At 54.9% G+C, this 25,126-nt stretch overlaps 1 protein-coding gene and 1 pseudogene across 1 annotated transcript in view; one reads left to right on the top strand and one right to left on the bottom strand.

The window, feature by feature from the left end:
• LOC118607541 lies at positions 1-116 on the top strand (annotated as a pseudogene).
• Positions 117-8,265: 8,149 nt separating this feature from the next.
• ANKH (ANKH inorganic pyrophosphate transport regulator) overlaps positions 8,266-25,126 on the bottom strand; it is a 113,136-nt gene continuing 96,275 nt past the window's right edge. The window contains exons 9-12 of the mRNA XM_016152151.2: positions 14,154-14,283; positions 11,751-11,874; positions 11,117-11,216; positions 8,266-10,164 (exon numbers count right to left, since the gene is read on the bottom strand). Of these exons, the coding sequence (XP_016007637.1) occupies positions 10,051-10,164; positions 11,117-11,216; positions 11,751-11,874; positions 14,154-14,283 (468 nt within the window). The 3' untranslated portion in view covers positions 8,266-10,050. The remainder of the gene's footprint in view (positions 10,165-11,116; positions 11,217-11,750; positions 11,875-14,153; positions 14,284-25,126) is intronic.

The following is a 25,126-nucleotide window of genomic DNA, read 5'->3' as shown; positions in this document are numbered from 1 at the left end:
GTCTACGTCCATGCCACCCGGAACAAGCCCGATCTCTGATCTTGGAAGCTAAGCAGGGTCGGGCCTGGTCAGTACTTGGATGGGAGACCACCTAGGAAGACCAGGTGCTGTAGGTGTAAAAAATAGAAAATAAGGGATTGTAAAAGACAAGGTCCTTGCAATCTGTGAGGTCAACCAAGGGCTGCCTGATCTCAAAAAAAAAAAAAAAAAAAAAAAAAAAAGTTGCCAAAACATGGGTAATATAAGGAAAAGATCCGGGGCTTGCAGTGCGCACGGCCTCGGCAGTTGTTTTCTCAGTGGCGGGGCTTAATCTTGAGCTTCAAAATGGTCTTCTGTACTTGATGTGATATAGTGAAACATGCCTTGATCCATATTCACGTAAACGGTGCTAAAATGCGGCGCCCTTTCCAGGCGCTGCAGCCTCTGCAGCGACCTTGACCCTTCCAAGCATTTCGATGCGGAAACAGAGCCAGAACGACTGTGCGTAACGAGCGCCCTTGTTCCCACCGCTTTACAACACTGTTTGGGTTTTGCCACCTTCACCAGCAGCGTCTGCTTTCCACATCGTCATCCCGGAGAGGAAAACGCGGACCGCGGCCGCTCTCTGCGCCGGTTTAACCGAGTCTCCTCTGTTTACACTGTAAAATGTCAACGTTTTTCAGAAAACTCTCCTGCTCCGAAAAACAGGCCCCCGGGCCCCAGTCCGCCCGGGGCCTCATGTCCCACCTGTGTCTGTGGCCGGATGCCTGGCTCTAGCGAGCTTCCTCCGTGACTTGTTGAGTCTCATCTTCATGGTCAGAGGCCCAGGTGACTCGGGGCTTTGCCCTCGACCCCTGTTAGCAAACCTGGTCACTTGCAGATTGTAAAAACTAAAAATAAACAGAAAGTAAAAACTCAGAAGTCTGGCTGTGTTGCTATGGTTAAATGGCCTGCCTTTGAGAACTTTGGGAACTTGGGGAGCTTTAGCTTTTCAGCACCCCCAAGACAGACGTGTGATGCCCAATGACTTTACGGTGCTCAACCCATAGGAAGCGCTCCCCCCACACGTAGGTGCCTGCTTCTGGACTGGGGACTCCGTTCAGTACCAGTCCAGCACCGCCAGTGGGGTGAGCTCGGGCCAGTTACTGACCTCCCCCCACCTCAGTCTTCATCTCCACCCCTCAGCCTGTCTGGGGTGGGGGTGGGGGCGAAGTGAGGGGCAGGCCTTCAACAGAGGCCTCAGGGAAGGTCCCCCGGCCCGCAGAGCAGGACCAGCCGCAGCCAGACCCAGCCTTGCTGGCCATGTGCAGGGAGAGGCCTGCTGTGCGTTCACTGTGCCCGGGTGTGCGCAAACCATTTGGACCGGAGGAAACACACCCAGAAGTGTGACAGCAAGGACTTGGGTGCGTTGCCTGTGTGTCTGCCCCCGAGAGAAGCTGGCGATCTGATGGTGCAGCACACTGGGCTTTCAAAGCGACCCTTGGGGACGGGAGTGAAGGTTGAGCTGACAGAGACCTACCTGCGGCTTGATGGAGGAATGCCAAGGCCGGGAGGCTTCAAGGATGGTGCCGGGCTCCCGAAGAACCCACTGGTTCGGGGCTGGGGGCCCAGCTCCTGCTCCAGTGATGGCTGCAGCTTCCGTTTGCCCCGTCTCCTCTCTCAGGACCTAAGACGACCCCAGGTCATCTTGTCGATCAGTGTGGCCCAGGTCTGGTTCACGGGAAAGACCTTAGAACGTCCGCCCTGTCAAGCGTGGCGTGCGCCAGTCAGCCCTGGTGTCCCCTCTCCCGTGGCTCGCTCCTCAGTCTGACCACCTACCTCCACCCCCACCCCACCCGCTTTTCCAGGCCAGCCCTTCCCCTCCCGCTGGCACTGGGTTGCTGCGAGGAGGCCCCGCACCTTCCCGGGTGGGCACCAGGCTTCAGGTAGTAAACGAGAGCCCGGCCATTAAACTCTGTCGAATCCGACAGGTGAGTCGGGTACCCAAACGCCGTGTCCCCACCACTGTAGGGGCCCATTTCGCGCTCTCTGCGCGTCTCCTGAAGAGCCCCCTCACTAGGCCTAAGGTGCTGGAGGGCTCCCACCCCCCAAACGTGGACACAGGCCTCAGGAAAGCTGCCCCTCAGCTCTGCAGAGTCTGTTTAAATAGCTACCCTTGGTCCTTTTGTGCCATCACGTCGGGTGAAGGACGGAAGTTGGGGTGCAGGTTTTGGGGTGGGGCCAGATGTTAAGACCCCTGGAGCAGGAGCCAGGCACCCGCTGGAGTCCCCGTCTTGTGTTGCTGCTTCTCCTTGGGTGCTGGCGTCCTCCCTGGCCGGGCTCTCTTTTTCTGCCCGAAGCCTGGTGCCCACCCAGGAAGGTACGGGGCCTCCTCGCAGCAACCCAGTGCCTAGCGGAGGGCGGGGGGCAGGGGCGGGGGGAAGGGCTGGCCTGGGTAAGCGGGTGGGGTGGGTGGGGGCAGGCGGTCAGACCCCTGGGAATGGCGGTGTGGGTTGTGCACTCCAAACTCCAGGAGGTGTCGTTTTCAGCGGTCGCCAAACTTTTGGCACCAGGGACTGGTACTGCTATGAGAGTCTAACGCCTGATGATCCGAGGCGGAGCTGAGGCGGGGATGCTGGTGCCGGGGAGCGGCTGCAGATACAGACGGAGCTTTGCTTGCCCATCCGCTGCTCACCTCCTGCTGCACGGCCCGGTTCCTAACAGGCCGCGGACTGGACCGGTCCCTGTGCACGGCCCGGGGGTTGCGGACCCCTGGTTTCCATCATAGTCCAGGAGGACATGTGAGCCTGGAGAAGGCTCCTGTAGCATCCAGGCCCTCAGTGACCTGGAGCAGCTGAGCTAAGCTGGGGGGACTAAAGGAGGGGGAGGGACAGAAGTGAGAGAGACCAGGAGGAAGAGCCGCTGCGGCTGGGGACTTGAGGAGGGCGGGGTGGGGCCTGGGGCCGGTTTCTGCGTGGGTGACAGGTGATTGTGCTGGCGAGGAGGAAGCGGTGGGCAGCGAGGGGCTTAAGGCCGAGACCCTGCTGGGACGCCTCTGCGATGCTGGGGGTGACTGGTCTGAAGCTTGGGGACAAGTCAGGGCTGGAAAAGCCACCCCGGGACCAGCATTTGGAGCTGGAAGCCGGCCTCGACGAGGTTAGTATGTAGAACTGGATTCCCACTCAGGGGAGCAGGCTGGGCGTGGGGGCCATTATTATGCTTTTCCGAAGGCGGAATTAAATAGGGTGAGAAACGCAGCTGGGCGAGGAAAGCTGCCGAAACCTGGGCAGCGGCCGCGCGTGGGGGAGGGCGGTGTGCGGCTGGCTCAGCACGCGGCATTGCCAGGACGGGGCTGACCGCATCCTGCACGAACTCGCAAGCCTCCGTCCTGGCGGCCCGGGGCCCGGAGGCGCCTGGAGCGGCCACAGCCAGCTTTCGGCAGTCACTCGTCTGCAGAGACAGCTTTTCACAGGAATCAGATGGAAGAACTTAAGGCGTGTGGAATACCGCAGCGTGTAATAACTGTTCGTTCTGTGTGGTCCTTGGACTCCACGTACCCAGGAGCAACTGAGCGAAGCCCGTGGGCCCGGGAGGATGCAGAGGGAGGGAAGCCAGTGCGAGATACTTGGAGGGGGCACTGAGGGGGGGGGCAGCGGGGGCCCCTGGTGGGGGACGGGGGTGTCACGGAGCAGGTTCCTGGGTAGATGGCAATGTGACTCACCTGGGGCATCAAGAGGAGGCAGAGGAGGGGTGCAGACTGGCCCTCAGGGTGGTACTGCTCCCCAGTGACACGAACGACTTCGCACCCTGCTGCCACAGCTGGGCAGGAAGACACGCCGTGTCCCAAGGGCCGTGGGTGGAAAGGAAGAGGACCTTTCAGACCTCAAAACCACGGTCGTGCTGGAGGCGGTAAAAGGGAAGTATGGCAGAGGCAGCGCTGGGCTCTGGGATTTTAACCCGAAGGCGCGTGACGAATGGCAGCTGAGGGAGGTGCGCACGTGGTCAAACGAGTCGGAACGCTGACACCTGTCAGCGACAGGTGCGTCGAAACACTTTCTCCGTATAATCCCCCACAGGGCGGCCAGCAAATGAGGGCCATCTTTTGAGGGCGAGGCATTACATTTTGAAGAAGAGTGACGTTTTTTTACATAAAGATGGAAATGAGTCTCAGACGTGGGCAGGAGGGGTTTCGGGTTCTCCTCGGGCTCCCTAACGCCTTGCTTTGCTGTCCCCATTTTAGACGGGCTGTGTGTATAGAGAAGCTAGGCTTCGGAGAACTACTTTCAACATCACTGTAGATACGGGAAGTAAAAATTCATTTTAACACAGAATAAAATTTGAAGCAATAGGTCATATTTAAATAAGACAGGGAGTTTAGAGAAGTATCCCAGTGGTTAGAGGCCTCAACTCCGAAGGTAAAGGGCGAAATTTTAATGTCTCATGTACATTTGACAAGAAAATTGTAGTCAGAAACCACGTAATTTGGGGTGTGTGACCAGACAGATGGTTAGAATAAGAAAGGCAAGAAACAAAACAATCTTGATTGTATGCCAACTGTTGAAGCTTTACTTAAACTAAAATTAGAGTATGAAAGCCATTTGACAGTATATGAGAACAAATCTCCCCAAAAAATTTGAAAAAGAAAAGCATATATAAATGCTCTTAACAATGCGAAAACTTACATCTGTGAAACACACACACAGCACTTGTTTAAATGCAACCTATGTTTTCTATTAACCACTGCAGTCAATTTTTATCAAAGGCTGCGCACGTTAATTTTAATGTGATTGGTTTCAACAGTTTAAATTAAACCCGGAGTTTTGATGTGGCACGGAAGTGCCTGTCAGCTGAGAGCCATAGCTATCCATATGTAGAATAAAGACTCACAGTCGACTTGATTTTATTTTAAAAAAAAACAAAAAAACTCTGAATCACTGGTGATGATCAGATCTGAAATGTGGAATGAGGTCATTTTACTTTTCCAATTGCAGGATCCAGTACTATGTTCTAAATCCTAGATCATACATAGTATGTTGGCCCAGGAAGGTACCTTGGCGATAATGGCCCAAGCTTCTCATTGTCCAGGTGACCAGAGGGGTGAGTGATGTGGAGGTCACGTTCACGGCCTCCAGCACAAAAGCGCTCCTCAAGGGAATGAGGATGGGCCTCTTGGCATTGAACAGACTCGTGTGCCCTCTCGATACATCACGAAGCAAACCAAATACATCATAGACCCAAGGAGCTGTGTGTTTGCAAAACAAGCCTGTGGATGAGGCCTCCCCCACCCCCTTCCCAGGGAGAGTGGGCTGCTTTGTGGTGACTGATCCTTGCTGCAGGTGCTGAGTGCTTGGTGCGGACATGGACCCTGTACCTCCTTTGTTAGACCAGGGTGGCTTGAACTTCGCCATCAGTAGCAAGTTCATCCAAACAGTGGGTCCCCAAGTTCATGGCCCCATACTTCAAAGAGCCGGAGTCCACCTGGCTGTAATGTTTTCCAACTCTAAAGGCACCATTTCTTGTCCCTGATTCACAGTTGGAGAACATCAGCCTCTGAATCAGAGTAATGACCAATTCTGCACGCCACCGAGACTCCACGGAGCCAGACGACTGTTAGCAGCGTGGCTGTCGCGGGCGGGTCTGTCTTCGCCTCCCCTCTACCCTGAGGCCACACGAACTTCTGGAGAGAGAAGGGGTCCCCAGCTCTTCTGCGCTTTCGTTCTACACAGGCGGTAGCAGCCAGTGTCAGGTTTTGTTAGTGAAGTGCGCTTTGTTACATAACCTAACTTAAAAAGAGGTGCCCCGCACGAAGCGTGCCAAACCTGTGTGCAGCCGTCTGGGAAAGCGCATGTTTCTTACGCACGCACTTAGAGACCCTGGTTGATTATAGTTGAAGCAGAGAAAATTCTTCTGGAGCCACTTGGATTTGGCAAAGGTGATTTAAAAAGAAAAATGACTTAGGAGGCCCACCTTCGGCAGAGACTGCAACAGCTAACCGTTCTAACCCCCTCCCCGCCTTGAGAAGAAAATGGAGTCGCCCTAAAACAAGATCTCACCATCTCCTCTTCATTAACTTTCCCTTTTAGAATCAGATGGTAAACTGTATAATTTGTTACACATTTTCTGACTTTGGAGTGGGTTATTGTGATTACGTAATAGTTTCTCTCCTTTGGAACAGTAGTGTAGTTGATTTGAGACGTGTAGCCTTTAAAAGGACAGCGCACGGGGCCTTTCGTGCATTTATTTGTCTTCAGATATTTCTCTATATCCTACTTTACGTGCGGTTCGATCAGCTTCTGAATCACACGGTGTTTTGCTGTTTTGAATGACGGAAATACTCACAATAACCACACGGAGGAGCATCTCGAATTTACCAAACACGTCGCTCAAAAACACGCTTTTCTATGGGTCAGATACTTTTATGAAAGAGCTGCGTGTGAGCGTGGCTGTCTGCCGGCCGGCAGGTTTCAGAGAGTCGGCTGCAGGCGCCAAGCACGTCTCAGCACCCACAGATCACCACGTCTTGTAAAGCCCTGTCCATCACAATTTCCGATTACCAAGAAAAAAAAAAGGCCAACTTCAAGCATAAAAGCCCTCCCTTTCCTGGACTGTGTGCTGCTTTGACTGGAGACAGCACCCCAAGTTTAGGGGCCAGACGCCACGGCCCGCTGGTGCGCCCAGGGCCCGTGGTCCTGGGCACTGCTCTGCTGGAAGTTACTGGACTAGCGAGATTTTTAAATATGCGAAAATGTTTCTCAGGGTGATGTCGTTTAACTAGCTCAATGCAAACACCTTCTATTTTGTAACACGGCGTCTCATTCTCTCACTTCAGTTGGAAGTAAAACAATTAAGATGTCCAGTCAGAGAACTACTGAGTGTTTAAATCATTATGATTCTAGAAACCAAGGGTACAGAAAAGTTACTCTCCCCTCCCTCCATCCTTCCTGTAAGAAAAGACCCCCAAGCGAATGATTAGGAGGGGGAAGTTGCCTTTGACTTGTTTCACTTCTTACAAGATATCGTCGAATCACTTTTCTGGTATTTGGAGATGTAGTGACTACCTCACCCCTGAGAAAGACCCAGCAAAGGCTGCTCGTGAGGACCACAGGGCTGGCTCCTTCCTCGGGGGCCTCCTGCCCACCGCGCCTCCCAAGGCTTTTTATTGGGAGGACTCAAGGCGTAAAAAATAAAGTGCATTTATTACGACAGAGAAGCTTGACCCGGCCCCTCCTAAACCAGCACTAAACGTTTCCAGTTCTGAAGGTACCAGCCATCCATGGAGATTTCCAAAGCTACACCCTCTGCTAGCGCTTGAACATGACACACCACCAAACACAAACACAAAACAGGAGGAGAGACCTTTGGGCACCAAAGACAAGCCCGACAGGCAGCGAGGGGCGCAACCAGTGGCTCGCGCCCAAATTAAAGAATTTCAAACAGGTGAGGGGTTCCCGCCGACACAAGGCCTGGTCCACCTGGCCGGCAGGTCCAACCCCACCAAGACAAACCTGGGGCGAGCCTCGCCGGGTTCCTTCTGCTCAGTGCCTGACTGTCTCACTGATGTCCGTTGGCAATGAGATCCCGTTAATCGGGGCATTGCAAATCAGCCACATGTTTAGAAAGACCTCGAATATGCCCCTCAAGAAATCAGGGAGGCCATTAAGGGCCGCTCTGGCCCCGGCTTGTGCAGAGAAAACCCTTGGTGATTAGCCGAACACTGGCTTTGAGCCGCCCCGGCTGGCGTCAGCATTTGCATGAAAAACGCCTCATGCCCTGTAGTTTTAGATTCTCCTTGTCCACAAGCAATCGCCCCGCAGTGAGAAAGCCACGCCTGGTCTTTCTCATGGTCCTCCACACGTGAGCCTCACAGGTGTGGACACCTTCACAATCTGTCAGCTGAGCGACTTGCAATAGAACAAAAACAAAAGCCCTGTGTTGGGGAAATGTCTCTTTGGTCAGCAAAGAATTTACTCTGAAAAGCGGGAAGGACTCTCCCCACCTCCCTGGTCTGCCCTCCCTTCCCGTCCCTGGCGGTTAGATCGGACGCAGCAGAACCTGCCAGCTTCAGACTGCGACTCAGCGGCCCGAATCGCAGCTCCGCGCCCGCTGTCCGGGTCTGGGAGCTGTTTCCACCCAAACATTACAGTCCGTGCATCTCTGGCACTGAAGGGGCACCTGAAGTTATAAAGCCACGTTCCAGTAGCCTAATGAAGAGTCTCTAGTCGATCTTTTCCTCGATTTAGTGGGAGAGAATCGGCTTTTCCAATTTGATCTTCAGGCTCCAACCCCAGCATGAAATAGTCACACACGTTAAAAAATGCTGTTTAATTTTCTAGTCGTGTACTTTCTGAAAAGGCTGATACAACTCGTATTTCCCGTCTTCGCAGATCTGCCCCTGAAACCACCCCAAAGCCATGTGTCTTACTTTCCAGTACATATATATGAGCACATGAGGATGCGTCGCCCTGGGGAGCACCCCCGAGGGACACTGGGTGTCCAGAAACGAGTATGCGCCGCTGCGAGGCTCACGGCTGACTTCACGCCCTCCCATTCCTTCCCTCGTCCAGTAACGACAGGATTATACGGCACCGAACACAATAGGCACAAAGGCTTGACTCTTTTTTGCCCTCCTATGGCCCCTCAAAACCCGTTCCCCGTGGTGAAAAATAGCTCTCTCGTCATTTGCTGACCCTCAGATTTACGTACAAATGACAGACCATGTGAATCTGCCGAAAATAATACAGTGACCATCACTACGATACATTTCAACTGCGGGTATGGCTGACATACGAGCAATCACCGAATTGTATTAGAGACATTTTATTGAAAATGCGAAAATAGGAAATGTATTATAGCCTAAAATAAATTACATAACATATACAGTATATATTTATATCTTTAAAATATTTTTGTGTTTAGGTTCTTTCAGTCTAGGAATTTTGACGAAATCAAGAATTTGCTGAACGGTGTCCATAATTTTTTTTTTTTTTTTAAAGAAAAAACCCGCTTTCCGAAACTTAGAAAAATATACTGCACTAAATGGATTTCAAATGTGTCACCTCAGGGAGTATCACATAGTGACTCTGATACTGTTTATAAAATGTCTTACTTTAATCCTGTGGCGTGAGAAGGGAGGACGCGGGGCATTACCTGTGCCGCGCGATTACGACTAAGAATGGCAGAACCAGGTGATACATCTACTTCAGAAGTTGCCATGCGGCAACCTGGCATTAGAATGCTAGGGTATGACTTAAAGCTTCAGTCCACTTAAAGAACTAAAATGTAAAGTTAGCGACGCTCCATTTCCCTTGCTCGAGTGCCGTCTTCGGGAAAGGGGGGGCGGGGTGAGACACAAGCCTTCGGGGAAAGCCATGCGGAAGGATGCTGACCGACGTTTGGAGAACGCGCGCTTGCGGCCACTCTAAAGAGTCAGCTCAGCTGTGCACACGGCGGGGCACAGTGCGGGAGCTCGCTCGGGTCCCGGAGAAGGCGAGGTGGCAGGCGGGCCTTCCCGCGGGACGTCCGTCCATCCGTCACGCCCAGCGCCGTCGCAGAGCCATGCCTCCGGCTGCCGCCTGCCGCTGGCCCTCGGCAGGTGTGCCGTGGACAGCCGACGGCCACGGTGGGGCGCCGCCGGGGTTACCTCTGTGCGGCCGTGTTACCGAGGAGCCCGTTCAAGCCGAGCTGTAACCTGCTGATCCTTAGAAGAGATGAGAAGGGGCAGGGTGAAGTCTGGCCCGCTGGGCGGTGGTGGCCGAGGAGCGCCGGGCGGCACAGCCGCAGTCCTTTGGTTCCAAGCGGAGATGGCACGGGGGCACGAGGGCGGAGGACGCGGCTCGGACTCCAAGGCAACTATGTCTTTGGGGGTTTCGTGAAGCGGGGGCGTTGAAGTCAATGGATTCTGTTGGTTTTTACAAAGCGACGGCACAGACCACCCTCTAGGTCCCCGCCTGAGTGTGGGCGTAGATGCCGGAGAGTTTACATGAAACCTTTACACCGAGGCCTCTCGTTAGAGCCAGAAACCGAAGCAGAGGGACTCGCGGCGGGAGAGGAGACGGCGCGGAGACTCATCCCCGCGGCCCGTGCGGCCGCCCCTTATTCGTTCTCCTCTCGCATTTCCACGGCGTCCGTCCCCTCCTCCGCCGGGGGCATGTCCGTCATGGCCGAGTCCTCCCCCTCGGCCGCCGACTCATTCTCCATCTTCTTTTTCTAGACCAAAGAAGACACGTCAGCGTGGGCCGTGACAGGGACGCGTCACGGCAGAGCCGAGAGCAGGGGGAGCCCACGCCGGTGCACCCCAGCGACCTGTGCCTGGTCCCCTCCTCTTCTCTGCCTAGGCTCGTCCCTTCTGTGGTGAATGAATAACGTGGGAAGGGGGCCCACTCCCGGGGCAGTCAGCAGCTTTGAAAGGAAAGAAATATGCCTCCAAGTAGTTAGATAACCCTGCAGGACAAACTAAGTACACGCCAACGGGCTTCCAGCACGTAACAGCGTGTGCATGTGTGCGCGTGCATGCGTGTGTGTGTGTGTGTATGTGGAGGGGGCTGGTTAAGAAAGCCGCAGTGGGGTGGGTGCTGGGGTTGAAGAGCCTAAAGGATCTGTAGACGCAAAGAGCTGGCGAGGGCCTCTGGACCACCCAAGACTTCCTGGACTGGCCATTCCACAGCGAGCAAGTCTGAGTTTATAAGGACGTGTGTGTGTGTGTGTGTGTGTGTGCGCGTGCGGGTTTCCAAGGTGAAGGACCTGGTGGCCGGGGGAATCACCTCTTCAGGATTTTCTTGCATGGTCAAAACCATTATTTACTTAGTGTCTACATTTTAAAAATTCGTTAGCGGCAGCAGCAAGATGCAAGATTACAGTCCTAGATTCTTCTAGTTGTCCCTCCCGAGAAATACGACTGTCTTTGGGAGCGAGGCAGGACATGAGGAACGACCTACGGAGGAGCCACGAGTCGGGGCGCCCCTCGTCGTGAAACCTGACCGAGGCTCGTGGCCGCAAAGCTGCTCAGCCTGTCACAGTACAGTCGGAGTGCGGGATGACAGGGAGGTGGCACCACCACGCGGGCCCCTGGGGGGCCGCCCGGGTCTCCCTAGCCCTGGGTCTCCCTAGCCCTGGGTCTCCAAGGCCACAGCAGGTGTGCGCGTCCGCCACCACGCCTCACCTGTTTCCGATAGACGTAGCAGGCTGCTATGGCGACCATGGTGGATTCTCCCACAAACCCCGCGAGGAGGGAGCTCACGCCCAGGGTGGCTCCGTGTACCCTGGGAGGAGAACCAAAAGGCCATTTGTCGTTAACGCTGAGTTAAGGCACACGGCGTCAAACCCAGGCCCGGGAGGGAAGGCGGAGGGGCCCGCCCGTTGCGCTGGAGGCCTGCACCTGAGAACGGTCCACCTGCACGCGGAGGTGGCGTGCGGCTCCGGGCGGAGCCGTCTGCGTCTCGACTGGGCACCTGCCAGCCGGCCACGCCCCTCACCCTGAGCCCGCGGCTCCTCCCCCCACCCCCAGCGGTGCGGGTTTCCAAGGTGAAGGGGCTGACTGACGCCCCTTCCCCAGGAGACCGGGGGCCGTAGTGGGTGCTCGATGAATATCAGGTATGGGCCTGACCCCGAAAATACTTTCCTAGAATGGATCTCAACAGCCTCCCACCTAGTGCCCAAGCAGAAACCACACGCAGCTCTGCATTTTGAGGTCTACCTCTGGTTGGGGGTTTCACACAGAAGAGCAGATGTAAACCTCTGGCCAGGGTACTTAAGTGGCAGAATGATGCGAGCCCCGGGCCGCCCCGACGACATACCCCAGGTAGGGCAGGACCACGAGGCTGGTGATGAGGACGATGATCCGCAGCACGGAGCTGGGGGCCAGGACGAAGGTCTTCTTCAGGGTCATCAGCCACCCAGTGAAATGGGCCCGCACGGTGACTAAGGGGAGAGCAAAGGACTTGTCAGTGGCACGCTGCTTCTCCCAGGGCGTCTGCAAGGCACACACGAGGCCGCTGGACGTCCGGCTGGGACCCGGGCCCTGCGGCCGTGGCCCTGGGCAAGCGACTTCATCTTTCCGCCGGGCGCCTGATCCCTGCTTCTGGGCCCGGGGCAGCCCCATCCCCACCTTGGCTCCCTCTCCATCACAGCCCCTAACATCTAGATAGCAGGCTGTAGGCAGCTTCCTTCCTCCACCGTGACGGCCCGGCCAGCTCCTGGGACTGCCCTGTCCACTCTTGCCACCTGCAGCCCTAGCCCCACCCCGGCCTCAAGCTCTGATCACTCCTCTCTAGAAAATTCAAGAGAAAAGAGGCAACTTGACGGTGATCAAGTCTGACTTGGGATGAGGAGAAAAGCCAGACCGAGGCCCTCCCCGGCGACAGTCCCGGGGAGGCGTTAGGAAGAAGGGCGCCCTCGTCCACGCCCGTCCCCTCAGCTGTCTCCGACCACGCATGCCGAGGTCACCTCCCTTTTGCCTTCCCCTGGCACCACCTGTCGTTCTAAGGAGCCGATATGCCACACACCCTTTGCCCCGCCCAGGCGTGAACTGCAGGAGGGGCTCAGGGGACTGACTGACCGAATCTGGCTACGAGGGCACACGCCCTCACGGGTGACAAGTGCCTGAAGGTTCAGGTGTGACCTGAGCCTGGAAGGCGGTTAAGGGCACGTCAGGCCTAGTCCTTTACCCCGCGGGCAGTGGCAAAGACGTCCTGAGGGGCAAGCAGCGCTCACTGGGCCCGGGCATGCTGGAGGAGCCGCTATCTTCTAGGCCGATGGCGTGCCCTGCCCTGCGGGCCCCAGGGTGGGGCGTCGGATTCGAGGCACACAGACACGCATATCAGTTTGGCAGAGGGGACAGGGCGAGGGTGCACAGTTTTGTGTCAATCTGGCTGGCCCAAACCAAGCAGGTCGCAAAGACGGGTGGGGGCCAACGGCACCTGAAAGCCCTTAGTCTGACAGGTGAGGAAGTGGGGTTGAGAGGAGACACAGGCAAATCCCTCCCCAGGACTGGCGGGAGTTCTCTGCGACCTCCAGCCCCTCCTGGAGCAGGGACGAGTGAGTGCAGCCCCTTCTGGGTGGCGACACCTTCCGAAGCTTGGCTCCTCTGTGTCCCCCTGACCAGGACCAGACACTGCTCCAGAGCCGTGACCTTCCCTTCCTCCATTGCTGCCACACTGGGGAAGGTGACACCTGAGAGGCCCTGTCTCCAGACACGCTTGGCATCTGAAAGCTGCGGCAGCTTGTGGCCTGACTCGGGGACAGCCCAGGCCTGGCGGGCGCGCCCTTGGCCCCGGCCTTGACGAGCTCCGTGGTCAGGCTTCTGGGCTGGATGATGTAGGTGGAATTTTTTGGCAGTGAAAGTTTTCACAGGCAGTGACCTGCTCTTGGTACAGACTGTTAAAAGTGCTGAAGGGGACACAGTACCAAGGTCTCCTCCCAGTCCTGTCTCGCTCCATCCCCCCGGCCCGGGTCCTGCTTCCCGCTGTTGGCGGTTCGGCGAGTCACTTCTAGAAGCGGTACCTAGACAGGCATGGACTTACCCTAAACATATTGTACATGGACCTGCGTGGATGTGCGATGCATTTGTTATAGGAAGGGCAGCACGCCGGTCAACCATTCCCCGACCGGATTTTCTCAAGTCATAAAAAACCACTTCATTCCTTAGGGCGTGACTCGTACTACGCCATCAGCTTGGGAACTGTCACACCGGCTCACACTTCAGCTGTGGGCTCCCCCTGGCTGGCCTCACACCCTCTGGCCTCGATGGTGCCCCTAGATTCTCATCCCCCATCGTCCCTCTCTTTGCATATCTCTAGATTTTAGCAATCTCCTTTCTTTTTTTCTTTTTTTCCCTTTTGCTTCTCCCATGAACATGCCAAAAAAACTGACCTTTGCGTATACAGGTCTGGGAATTTGAGAGCATGCGCAGGCCCACGACCAGGAGGCAAAGCAGTTCTACTCCCCAAACTTCTCATGCTACCCCTTCGGGTCCCCTTTCTCTTTACTGTGTTTGCAACCACGGTCCTTCAAGAAACAAATTATTCCTGTCGAATTTCGTTTCTCGAACTTGCGACCGACTGCAGAATGTCTTCGCGCCTCCCCGATCCGCTGTGAAAGTTTTACGTGTCTGTCTGGGACGTGACCGCGAACATGTCCGACGACGACCGGGGCGGGGCACGACGGCGGGCGGGGACCGTGCTTCGCTGGGCTTCCCTTACCTGGGATGGGGAAGAAGGAGAAGATGCGCAGCGGGATGACGCAGAGCTCCGCGAAGGCGAAGTCCACGCCTATGATGTCTATCAGGATCTTCTCGGACACGTTGGGCGTCCAGAACATCACGAAGCAGAGCTGCAGGGGGGGAGACGGCGAGGACGTTAGGAAAAGGCGCCCCCGAGGGGCGCGAGGGCGGATCCGCAGGGGCGCGGCGGGCTGGCGCCCCGGTCCGCGCGCCGCCGCCTGCCAATGCGGGCCCCGGGGCGGCCACGTCAGCCCCAACGGGGCCCGGCGGCGGGGCGGGAGTGGACGCGGCTGAGCGGGTAGCCGGGCCGGGGAGGGAGACCAGCGTGCTCTCACGCGAGGCTCAACCAGACCGCTCGCCAGCTCCGCCGGTGCAGGGCGAACGCGTTAACCTAAGTTTTGCGGCGCGCGCCCAATGATGGGAAGCGACCTGGCAGCGTCTGGCTGTGTGTCGAACCACACACGCCTAGTGAGAAAGGAAACTGCGGCACTGAGGTTGATTAGAGGCCTGGACGCTCGGCGAGGGCTCGGGACAAGCACAGGAGGTGGCAGCCACGGACCTGGGACCTTTGGAAAAAAAGAGGAGCAACTGGTAGACCCGCTGGCATTTAAACGCACGGGGAGTGGAGCCCAAACCACGCCGGTTCAACCAGGTATGTCCCTCCCCTTGTTCCGATGCACGCGACTCTTCCCTAAAATAGACGCGGATCCATTATAAAACGAATCACAGCCACGTAAAAGCAGAACACTGAAATTTTAGAACATAACATCCTTTTGGCTTTGGGTAAATTAAGCTCCATGGAGTTGGGCTGGTCCTATTTACTACATCATGTTGAAATATGTTTAAAACTACCCGGGAGGATCTATCATGAATATGTTTCACTCTGTCAACGCGACAGAACTTTCATTCTGTCGTGTCGTGTTCAGCATCTGGGAAGAATCTCCCACTGGTTTTCCAAAAACGGCAGAGGCACCACCCTTGCACCCTCCTGCCGGGAGCCCTCCCGCCCCGCGTCTGACACGAAGGGCGAACGCTTCCCTAGTGGTCGCAGCTCCCAGCTCGGGCACGTTATCACTGGCCGCCTGGACAAGTGGCCCTGTCACCTTTTCCCGCCAGCTGCCGGCATGACAGCCCTCACGTCTATGGCCCAGGCATGGTGGCAATTTCATATGACAACTCTAAACCACACCGAGCACAGCGTGGGGATACAATTCATTTCCCTGACAGATCTGTTTCCCATAGCAGGGAGGCTGTGAAGAATGAAGAGAAGTGAGCCCCGCTCCAAGTCCGGACCTGATTTGTGCCTAGGACCCCCCAGTAAGCCATCCCGTGTGTTTTCAATGGTCGGGGTTGGACGCCTGGGCCATATTCTGCTGAAGCTCCCAGGACAATCACCGCGATGCTGTATTTATTATTTGCCGGTGCAATCTGCATGTTAAGATGATGCCTCACACTGCGATCTCTCTCTCTCTGCCTTGCAAAATCACTGCAAAGTGGCTTTTAAGTTACAGCAAAGCGAGGGAAAGGGAGGGCGTCACTGCACTTCAGAGAGGATGGAGCGCGCGAGCGTCCCCGCCGAAGCCAGACTCCACGTTATTCACGCGCAGAAGCCAGGTTCCTCCCTCCGGCTGCTCCACGTGAATATTTACTCGGAGGTTTTGTGTTCCTTTGGAGGAGATGACCAGTAACCTTTGCAGGAGGAAGTCCAGTTTGACGACACAATGATAGCGAGTATGCCCAAACCACTCAGGTATTTGTAACCTGAGTGGTGACCGCATTTTGGTCCCTTGGAAAAAAAAACGTGTTAAGGTTTGGTAGATCTCTCACAGAGCTTCTTGGGAGTGCAGCTCGATATTCCATTTGTAAAATTTCACAGTAGGATTTAACTTGGCACCGCTAAGCCACTCTGCTGTCTATCTGGAACCCATCTGTGCCAAGCATGCCCTAAGTGACCCCATCAAGGCCACAGGCCACTGAGCTGTGTCCTCAGTTTTCAGCCAGATACACATGGAGTCTTCTAGAACAACGTGACCGAAAGCCTCCGGTCTGCTCTGGGGCCTGTGCCATCACAGGTAACTACATAGAGGGAAGGAACGTCCTTTCTCTTTCTCCCTCAAGTATCCGAATTCGACCCTTTGCCTCGGCCACGCTTCCAGTGTGAAAACGCCCTGCGCCTTCCAATCAGTTCCTAAAAAATATGCCTATGCCCCGGCCTTGCCCAGCAGATATGGCCTCGGCTAAAAGCTGCGATACCTATCTGCAGGTCAGCTTTCTCTAAGAAAAGTCCTGAGTCCTGGCATAATAATCAGACCAAACTTAACCAGTCTGTTTCAGAAAACAAGAAGCTTTTAGAAGGTAAACAAAGACTATTTCAGGAAAAGTGTCATTCTAGCGAATTCACCCAGAGTAGTCTTGACTCAGAACATGACCTCCCAGCTGACCATGACATGCTGTGTTCCTCAAATATTTGCAGAGGCTAACGACGTTGACTTTTCCAAGCCAGAACACAAACCTAATAAACTCCTGACAATGAACATGATTTGTTCCTTAGCGTGGCCGCAGGGTTGGGTTTGGTGCTGAGGAGCTTGGTGTCAATATTATCTCATTAGGAAGCGGCCAGCAAAACAGAACAACCCACTCACAGTGCCCAGATCTTCGGTTTTTCTATTTGTTCTCCAATAAAAGGAACCAGGGCTTTTGGGAGAAATGGCTCATTCTAGGATGAAGGCTGGAAATATACAAGATTATCAGCCTGGAATAATAGGTCAAAGGACACAAAAGTACAGCAGGAAGAGTCTCCAATAGCCGAAGTTGGAACGATTTGAGCGACGAAATAATGTACTGAATTATGACCCATGGTACACACTAAATATCCACCAGTCCATATCGATATAAATACACACAAGGGGACAAATCCCCTGCACAGAATTTCGCCTAAGTTAAGCTAGATACTGCCCCTCAGGGAGGCGGAACCTACTGCCCGCCCCCCCCTCCAGAGGTGTGGGCTGCACTCAGTAACTTCCTTCCAAGGAGAGCACGATACGGAAATGGGGAGACGGGACCCTCACAGTGGAGAGGCCTGACAAACATGATCTTGGCCAGGCGGTCAAGGTCAACGCCAGCAGGCAGAAGTCATGTTGACAGCATGTACTCTTGGTAAGATAAGAATGGCACTCTGCCCACGTGGGTTTCCTCCCCTAAGTCCATAAGTCCCATCTAACCATCAGAGACGCCTCAGCTGAACTCAAAATTGAGGCACCTTCTACAGAATCCCTAACCAGTATTCCAGACAATTGCCAAAGGCCACGAAAACAAGCAAAGTCCGGGACAGTTTCTCGCGGACCAGAGGAGGCTGAGGAGGAAAGATGGTCAGGCAGATGGGGCCCTAAAACAGAAAGAGGACATGAAGATAACGCTGGTGAGATCTGAATAAGCTACAGAGTTAAGTTCAGAGTCGCACACCAGTGTTGGTCCCCAAGTTGTGATGAGTGAGTGAGGGGTGAAGGGCGCACGAGAACTCTGTGCCGTCTTCATAATGTTTCTGTAAATCTAAAGTGATCCTAAAACAAAAAGGTTATTGAAAAAGGAGACTCCCTGATCTTCTCTTTTATTTGACATGACATACTGTGATTCTTTTTCTCGGGACCGGGCACTGACCATGAAATTTCTGCTTCGAACCACTGATGTGCATTTCAAGCTACTGTCCTCTCTCGTAGACTGCGGTCCCCTCCACACAACCCTTCCGCCTTCACGGCCACCGGCATGACTCTTTCCTTCCACAGGCTCTTTGGAGACTAAGCCCCACCGGGCCACAGCCCTGTTAGTCACAGCCCTGACAGGCAGCTTCTGGTTAGTGTGTGTGCCATGGTCCTGTTTCTAGCGACGCTTTGGTCGGGCAGATCGATGAGTAATTCAACATTTTCCTTGGTGGTAACCCATGAAGCAGGCTTTCCCTCTATGGAGGTCTGTGCTGGGGGCAGTATTTAACCTTTTCTTCTTTAAATCCCAATAACGATGAAATAAGTTACGACTAAGTTTTACCATAAGATCAAGACCCCCAAAGAGGAGCGCAGTGTGCACGGAGGACGAAGGGAGCCCCGACCCTTGCAGAAGTAGCACCCCTGGTCTGAGACACTACAGCTGAGTCAGGGAGGCTGGAACCACAGGACGGGGACCTTTCGGAGACCCGCCTCCTCACGCACGGTCAGTGCCTGACCTGCGCTGGGACGACCCGAGTCTCTTTCCCGAGAATGTGGGCGTGGGATCTGGAGAAGCCACTTGTCCCCATTAGCACCTGAACTCGGGGAACAGACAAACCCAGCCGCAGTGGTGCCACCATTTCTGGACGTCCTAACGGGTGTCCGCTCCACAGAGGGGCATTGCCAAGAGCTCTGGATTTGACTCAGTGTCCAGAGGCTGCTGACCATGCTTTTGAAGATGTCATAAAGCTGTCTCCATGACCCTGAACAATCAGTATTAGCAGGAAGCCAGGGATTCTCGTCCCCTGGCTTAATAGACGCAGCTGTTGTGCATTAAAGTGCCTGGCCCCGGGCACCATTTCCATTCAGAGTTTTACTCAGAAAAAAAGACTCAACGGGCGTTTCGCTCGGTTTAAGTCTCCACTGGGGAAACCAGCGGTGGTTAACCCCCAACAATACCACATACAAAGAGGTGGTCACGGCTTGGCTCGGGACCATGGGCTTGGTGAGCAAGTTGATTTGCATTCTGGAGCCGGCTCCTGAGCACGTCTCAGATGACCAGACCACTGGTGCGTCTGTGGCCCCATGATCTATCTGGACAGAATGCTCCTACCAGGTCTGGGTGTGGTGAGTGTGACCAATCGATCTTAGCTATCACGATCATATAGGGTTCCCGGGACCATCATAAAACCCTATCAGCAGAGTCATCTGTGGCTGGTAAGATTAGGGCTAAGTCTATTTTCTTCTTTGTATTTTCCCGTTTTCCACAAAGAGCACATATTCTTTTTTCTTTATGAGAGAAATATTTTAAAATAATAGGGACCCCTGTGGCTGTCCGTCTTAACATGTACTATTGACAGGGGTGGATTCAGAGGGAGGGGCAGCTTTCAGAAGGTGGCCGATAGCTGGGTTTTCACCACCAGCATCTTCTGAAAACGCATCCCATGTCACTCCATGCAGAAGGCACCCCGATTTGAATTACTTGGGGGTAGAGAGGCCGAAACAGAACAAGATGCTATCAGGCAGTGCACACATGCCTGCCTATTGTGCTTGAGTTTTCAGAGAGACCTGGTGTCACCTAAGGGACACTATTTGTCCTTTTGAATCTTAGCATCAAATTGCATTGGCCGTACACACACATGGGGGTGCAGTGGGGAGGGGGTTTCATTACATGTCTTTGGGTGATAGTCATGACCCCAGCTTCCACTCCCAGAGAGACGGGAGCCCCCAGGGGTTGTAGATAGAGGAGTATGTGATCACACTGTCATTTTGACAGGCTGCCCCGGAGCTGCGTGAGAACAGACTCTGCGCGCACGCGCACGTGTGTGTGTGTGTGTGTGTGTGCGTGTGTGTGTGTTGGGGGCGGGGGGAGGGAGGCAGGGCGGAAGCAGGGAGCCCCGTCCGGGAACTATATAACAATCCCGGGGGGATGACCTCAGACCACTGGATGGTGAGAAATGGTCAGGTTCGGAGGTTTCTGCAGGTGGCACTAACGGGAGGTGCTGAGGGGCCAACGTGCTGTGTGACTGTGAGACACACGCATGTGAGCGTTGCTGGAGGCCTGGCTGCCCTCCGGGGACCTTCCGGCCTGTCCTCGCTAACGGGTCTCACTCACTCGCCGACTGCCACCACAACTAGATCCGGTCGTTTCTACACGTCTTAACGCTAACAGTGAGATCACGAGAAGTCACCGCGTCCCCAGGGGAATGACACAGAATTCCGCCAGGACGACTCTCAGAACCAGGGCGAAAATGTGTGGGAATGGCCAAAGAGCCCACTTCCCGGGGAGCAGCAGTGACGAGGGTGGCAGGCAGCAAGCCTGTCACCGCCAGTGGGAATGGGGCTATTGTCCTGGAGGGCGGCGTGGGCGAGAACACGTGGAGGGGGATGGGGGCGGGGGGGGGGGGGCCTTCCGTGCAGGAGGACGTCGCAGGCGCGGAGGCCCTGAGGAAGGGGCAGGAGACTATCGGTGAGGGGACACGGGGCGCTCTTTACGTAAAGTCGGGCCAGCACACACGCGTCGGGCTGACAGGGACGTCGTGAACCGACCATCGACGACTGAGGGAAGCTTGGTTTCCGTTGAGCTCGGGAGCCTGGACGAGCGCACTGCGAAGAGTTTGCGTAGCGCCTCGTACTCTCCGCGTGGCTTGTTGACAGTCGCGGCCATCGTTACACATCTGTCTGGAGCACCCCATAAAGGAGCTGGGGCGACCCTGTCACGGCACATCTAACGGTGAACAGTTAACCTTCTCAGACATAGTTTCTAAAATCAGTTATTTTTAAAGAACATGAAAAACTAAATTGCCCCCCCACTATCATTTCGATTTGATGACACTGCCAAGCCCATACACTGTGTTAAGAGCGCTCCGTGCTTCTTTCTGGTAAGAAGATGCTAAATTTTAAGGCCAAGTTATTAATTACGAGCAACAATAGACTTCCAACAGCAGGGGGCGCCGTGCGCCAAGCTGCAGAGGGCGCTCCGGGGTCGTCCACTCCATCTCCGGGATGGCTAATTCTTTCCGGGATGGCTAATTCTTTCCGGGATGGCTAATTCTTTCTGGCGCTTACTTCCCTGATCTGAAGGCTCTTCACAAAGTTCCCACCTCAGCGGCGGTCTTTAGGTGGCTCCGGTCCCCACCGCTGCCGGCTGCACCCCTCACAAGGAGGCCGAGTGCCAGCCTTGACTCTTCCTTGACTGGGAACTTACCGGGGACCAGGGACAGGTGGGGAGGGCGGGCAGGCGGGGAGGTGCTGCTCAGTGGTCTAGAGTCTGAGTTTTGCAAGATGAGACCGAGTTCTGCGGATGGAGGTGGTGAAGGCAGCAGAACAGTGTGAACGTACCGACTGTCCACTCAGAAACGGGTTCGGATGCTAGCTGCCATCTTAGGTGGCTTTTACCACGATTTAAAAAAAATTTTAAAAACCGAACCTGCTCCTAACAGCACACTATGCTTGTCGATTTGCTAATTGTTTTACGAGAGCACTGTGAACCTGTACTGTCTTCGGAGGGAGTTTTGGGGACTGGTCTTCATTGTCTTAATCTCCTCTGAGCTCCCCCAAACAAACCAGTCAACCCCTCAAATCTAGAATGAATAAAACTTAAAAAGTGGATGTCGAAGCTTTAATAGAAGTGTGAAGGGAGGGCAGAAGTTCGGGGGAAAAAAAATCCCTGACTCACCAATGATTACACCCCCAGAGCTTTCCAAGGTTATTTCATTTAATCCACATAAAGATCAAGGATTTCTGGCACGCAGACCTCAGACCTCGGGGGACAGTGTGACTTGCCTCAGGTCACCTAGCTGGTAAAGGGTGGGGCTGGGATTTCAGGCCCATACTTGGGGACTCAGAGGCCTTGCTCCCTCCATATTTCTGGGATTTCTAAGTATGCCCAAAGGGGCTGCTCCACCCAAAAGTGCAGGATGAGAAAGTTTTGAATTCAGTTTGTTTACCTTTGGTCCTTTCTGTCCTCCGCCCAAGCAATAGGGAGTCATTTAGGGAGTCTGCTGTGAACAATGAGAAGGCAGTCTCTGGCGCGGGGGAGGGGCCGCCTGCCAGAAACAAAGCCTCACACAGGCTGTCCTTGCGGAGACACAGGGCCAGCACGGCACCGCAGCCCGAATAAGGCCCGCGGTGTCTGCTGCCAGCCCTGGCTGAGTGCCCGCTGCAGGCGAAGTTAAGCAACAGGAAGGCGAGGCTGGGTCGTTCTCACAAAACCGACTTTTAACTCTGAAAACAGGGCCACCCAGACGCGGTCGGGTGGGACGGTGGCTTTTACACTCATCAGCTGGGATCCTGCAGCTTTCCAGCACACGGCCGAAGCGCTCAGGCCTGACACTCTGAGTAACGGGGCGCCACTGAGAAAAAGGGACAGTCGTGTGCTCACGGGGTACGGAGACGTGCTGGCCCGCGGAGCAGCGGCGGAGGACAGTGTGCCGCCCTCGGCCCGGGACGCCTCGTTCACTCCGTGCGGCGGGCAGGGGGAGGTGGGTCTGGAGCCCAGCCTGAGCTGTGGGACGCGACACGGGCCCTTAAACAACGGAGACAGTCTCCGAACTGGGGAAACTGAGGCTGCGGCAGGTAGTGTGGGGCCAGGCTCCACGCCTGCGACGTGTGGGCAGGGCGGCTCTCCTCGGACGACCCACTCGGGCCGTGAGACGAGCAGGTGGCCGGGGCCTGGGCGCTGGCAGGGACTAGGGGCACTATAAATAAGGACATTGCCTGTGACCCCGCTGTCTTTCGAAGGTGGCACAGGCGCTGGGGGCGGGGCCGGGGTGGAGTGCCGGTCCGGTCCTGTTTCTATCTGTGGGATTTGTGCTTTCTGAGGCCTACGCCAGGGTGAACTGCACAGCACGCATTTCGAGATCAGCTGAGCCTCCCTGAAGGGGGTTATCGCAGCGTCTTGTCGCAGAGAGCTGACGGGACGCGGCAGGTGCTCCTGCCCCCTGCTCCGATGCGCGCCTCTCGCTTGCTTTCTCTGCTGGGAGGGGCCCCGTGAGGCCTGACATTCTGCCGCTTTAGGACCAAACTATTTTAAATACCTAAATACCTTTACCTTAAATTCCGCAGGGCCCCCTGCCCCCTGGTGACATCTGTTTTCCTTCTGACCTCGAGGGCGCTGGCAGGCGAGGGGCGAGGAGGCACCCGCCGCGTTGAGTTTTCGAGACGATTCGGGGGGATCAATAGAACTGGATAAAATACCAGCAATTTCATTTGTTCTCTGCAAACTGGGGACATGTTTTGGCTTCGCGGCATTAGCAGTGACAGTGGGGCTGGTTGAGGCGCGCTGGACTGTTCGACTGAGAGCAGAATAAATCCCAAAAGCAACGTAACGCAAATCTAGCACTAGTACTTCCACTGGGTGCTGTGATGCCCATAACTCCCCTTTTGCCCCCCACACCCATCCACGAGACACGAAGCACGTACAAGCCGGCACTGTGCTGTACCACATGAAGCACACCTTTAGGCAAATCCTCTACTCAGATTCTCACTCGGGGAGAATCTGGAAATAGATACGATGAGATGAGATAAGATAAGATAAGACATAAATAAATAAAACATAAAAAATAAAATAAATAAAATAATAAAGAGACGTCTTATGGAATTATTGGCCTTCTCCCTGGGTGCGTGTCCAGATGTCCCCAGTCATCCTCGGGGACGGGTCCACCTTACTCACCCACCAAGACCTTGTCTTAACCCTGTCTCCAAACGAGGCCACGTTCCACGGTGCTGAGGGGTTAGAACTTCAACCTAAGAATTTTCGGTGGATACGATTCAACCCACAACAATCAGAACAGAAGATTCGAGACTGAGTGCAGATTCACGCTTTCCTTTTCTACCACCCACTGACACCCAAAATCAAGGCCCAGAAGGATCCGGGGTAAAAACCTATTTTAACTTTTTTTAAAAAAAGAACCAGATCCTTAAGTAGTAACAACCACTGACCTGAGATAACCTTGCGCCCTCTTGCAGGAGGTACTGCTGATGGATGGCAGACTGGCAGGCTCCCTCATCTCTCTGCCTTCGGTGACAGCACAGCACGTATGCACGCGCACACGCACACACACGCACACACATACACACACACACCCCGAGCAGCCCCGTACGAAGCTGAGGGCGGCCAGTGGGACCCTGTCTGGAGGCCTTGGCACAGTCCCATGAGCCTGGTATAATCTGAATTCGGGGCACGAGGCCACCTCTGGAGAAGCTGGTGAGACTCCAGCCCCACACGCGCCCTTCCGAGACAGGCCAGCTCCCCAAAATTCAACCTTCGGAACGCATTTGGACAACAAGTTGTCAAATTTATGGATTTCTTAAAAGCTTGTCTCTTTTTAATCCTTCTAAAGACTGTAGAAATCTGCACCGGAAGCTGGGGGCCTCTGAAGGCTCCGGGGTGTCTGGGACCCTCACGGTCTCCCCAGGGGTCTGCGCCCCCTCTTGTCATTCTGCTCCAGCTTCCTCTGACTCTCAACCCCCTTTCTCGTTCCGTCCCATTGTCTCCCCTTTCTCCTCCTGAGCTGGACAATCCTCCGTCTCCCCGACACCCCGTCTCCCTGACCCCTGCTCTTCTCCTGCGGACTTCCTCTGGGTGGGGCGTCGGGAAGGTTTGTTCACTGCGCAGGAGCGCCCCGCTCGCTCTGCCCGCCCACACCCGTGCGTGCCCATTTCCGTTTTGTAACAAGGGGGCCGGGGAGGCCGCAGCCCCAGCCAGGCCTGGGCTCTGTGGGGCTTCTCGCCCACCTCTCATGCAGCAAGGGGCTCCCTCTCCTGGCAACAGCTCCCCAAAACCAGAGAAGCAGGGAGCTTAAGAAAACATCAGATGTTCTTAAAATGCCATTGCAAAGTCAAACTGGAAACTGGTCAACTAGGATCACCCAATGCTGTTAAACCTTCTCCAATTGAATATGATGTGCTATAGACCTTACAAAGAATTAAAGAAAAAAAAGTTCGGGGTAGGCTGGCAAGTTGGGTAAATCTGGCAAGCGGACCCACTGGCTCCCCCCTGGCTCTGCGTCATTATGGGCAGGTCCGCGCACCCTCTCCTCGCCCTCTGGCACCTGCTGGCCTGGGAGACTAACCAGCGCTTCCCTCGGCATTCGTAAAGGCAGCTAGAAGGTGGGAAGGCCAGGTGCTAATAGAAAAATAGGATGACACAGACATCTGCATTGCAGCCTGCCGGGGCGGCAGCCTCTTATTAACTTTCGAACGTGACACAGCCCTATTTTTCACAGGTGAAGGCAGAAGTGGAGCCCACAAT

Source organism: Rousettus aegyptiacus, unplaced genomic scaffold (genome assembly GCF_014176215.1).
Source record: "Rousettus aegyptiacus isolate mRouAeg1 unplaced genomic scaffold, mRouAeg1.p scaffold_m13_p_8, whole genome shotgun sequence".
NCBI classification, from domain to species: domain Eukaryota; kingdom Metazoa; phylum Chordata; class Mammalia; order Chiroptera; family Pteropodidae; genus Rousettus; species Rousettus aegyptiacus.
Note: the sequence above shows the minus strand (reverse complement) of the source record. Positions and strands in the feature narration are given on the sequence as shown.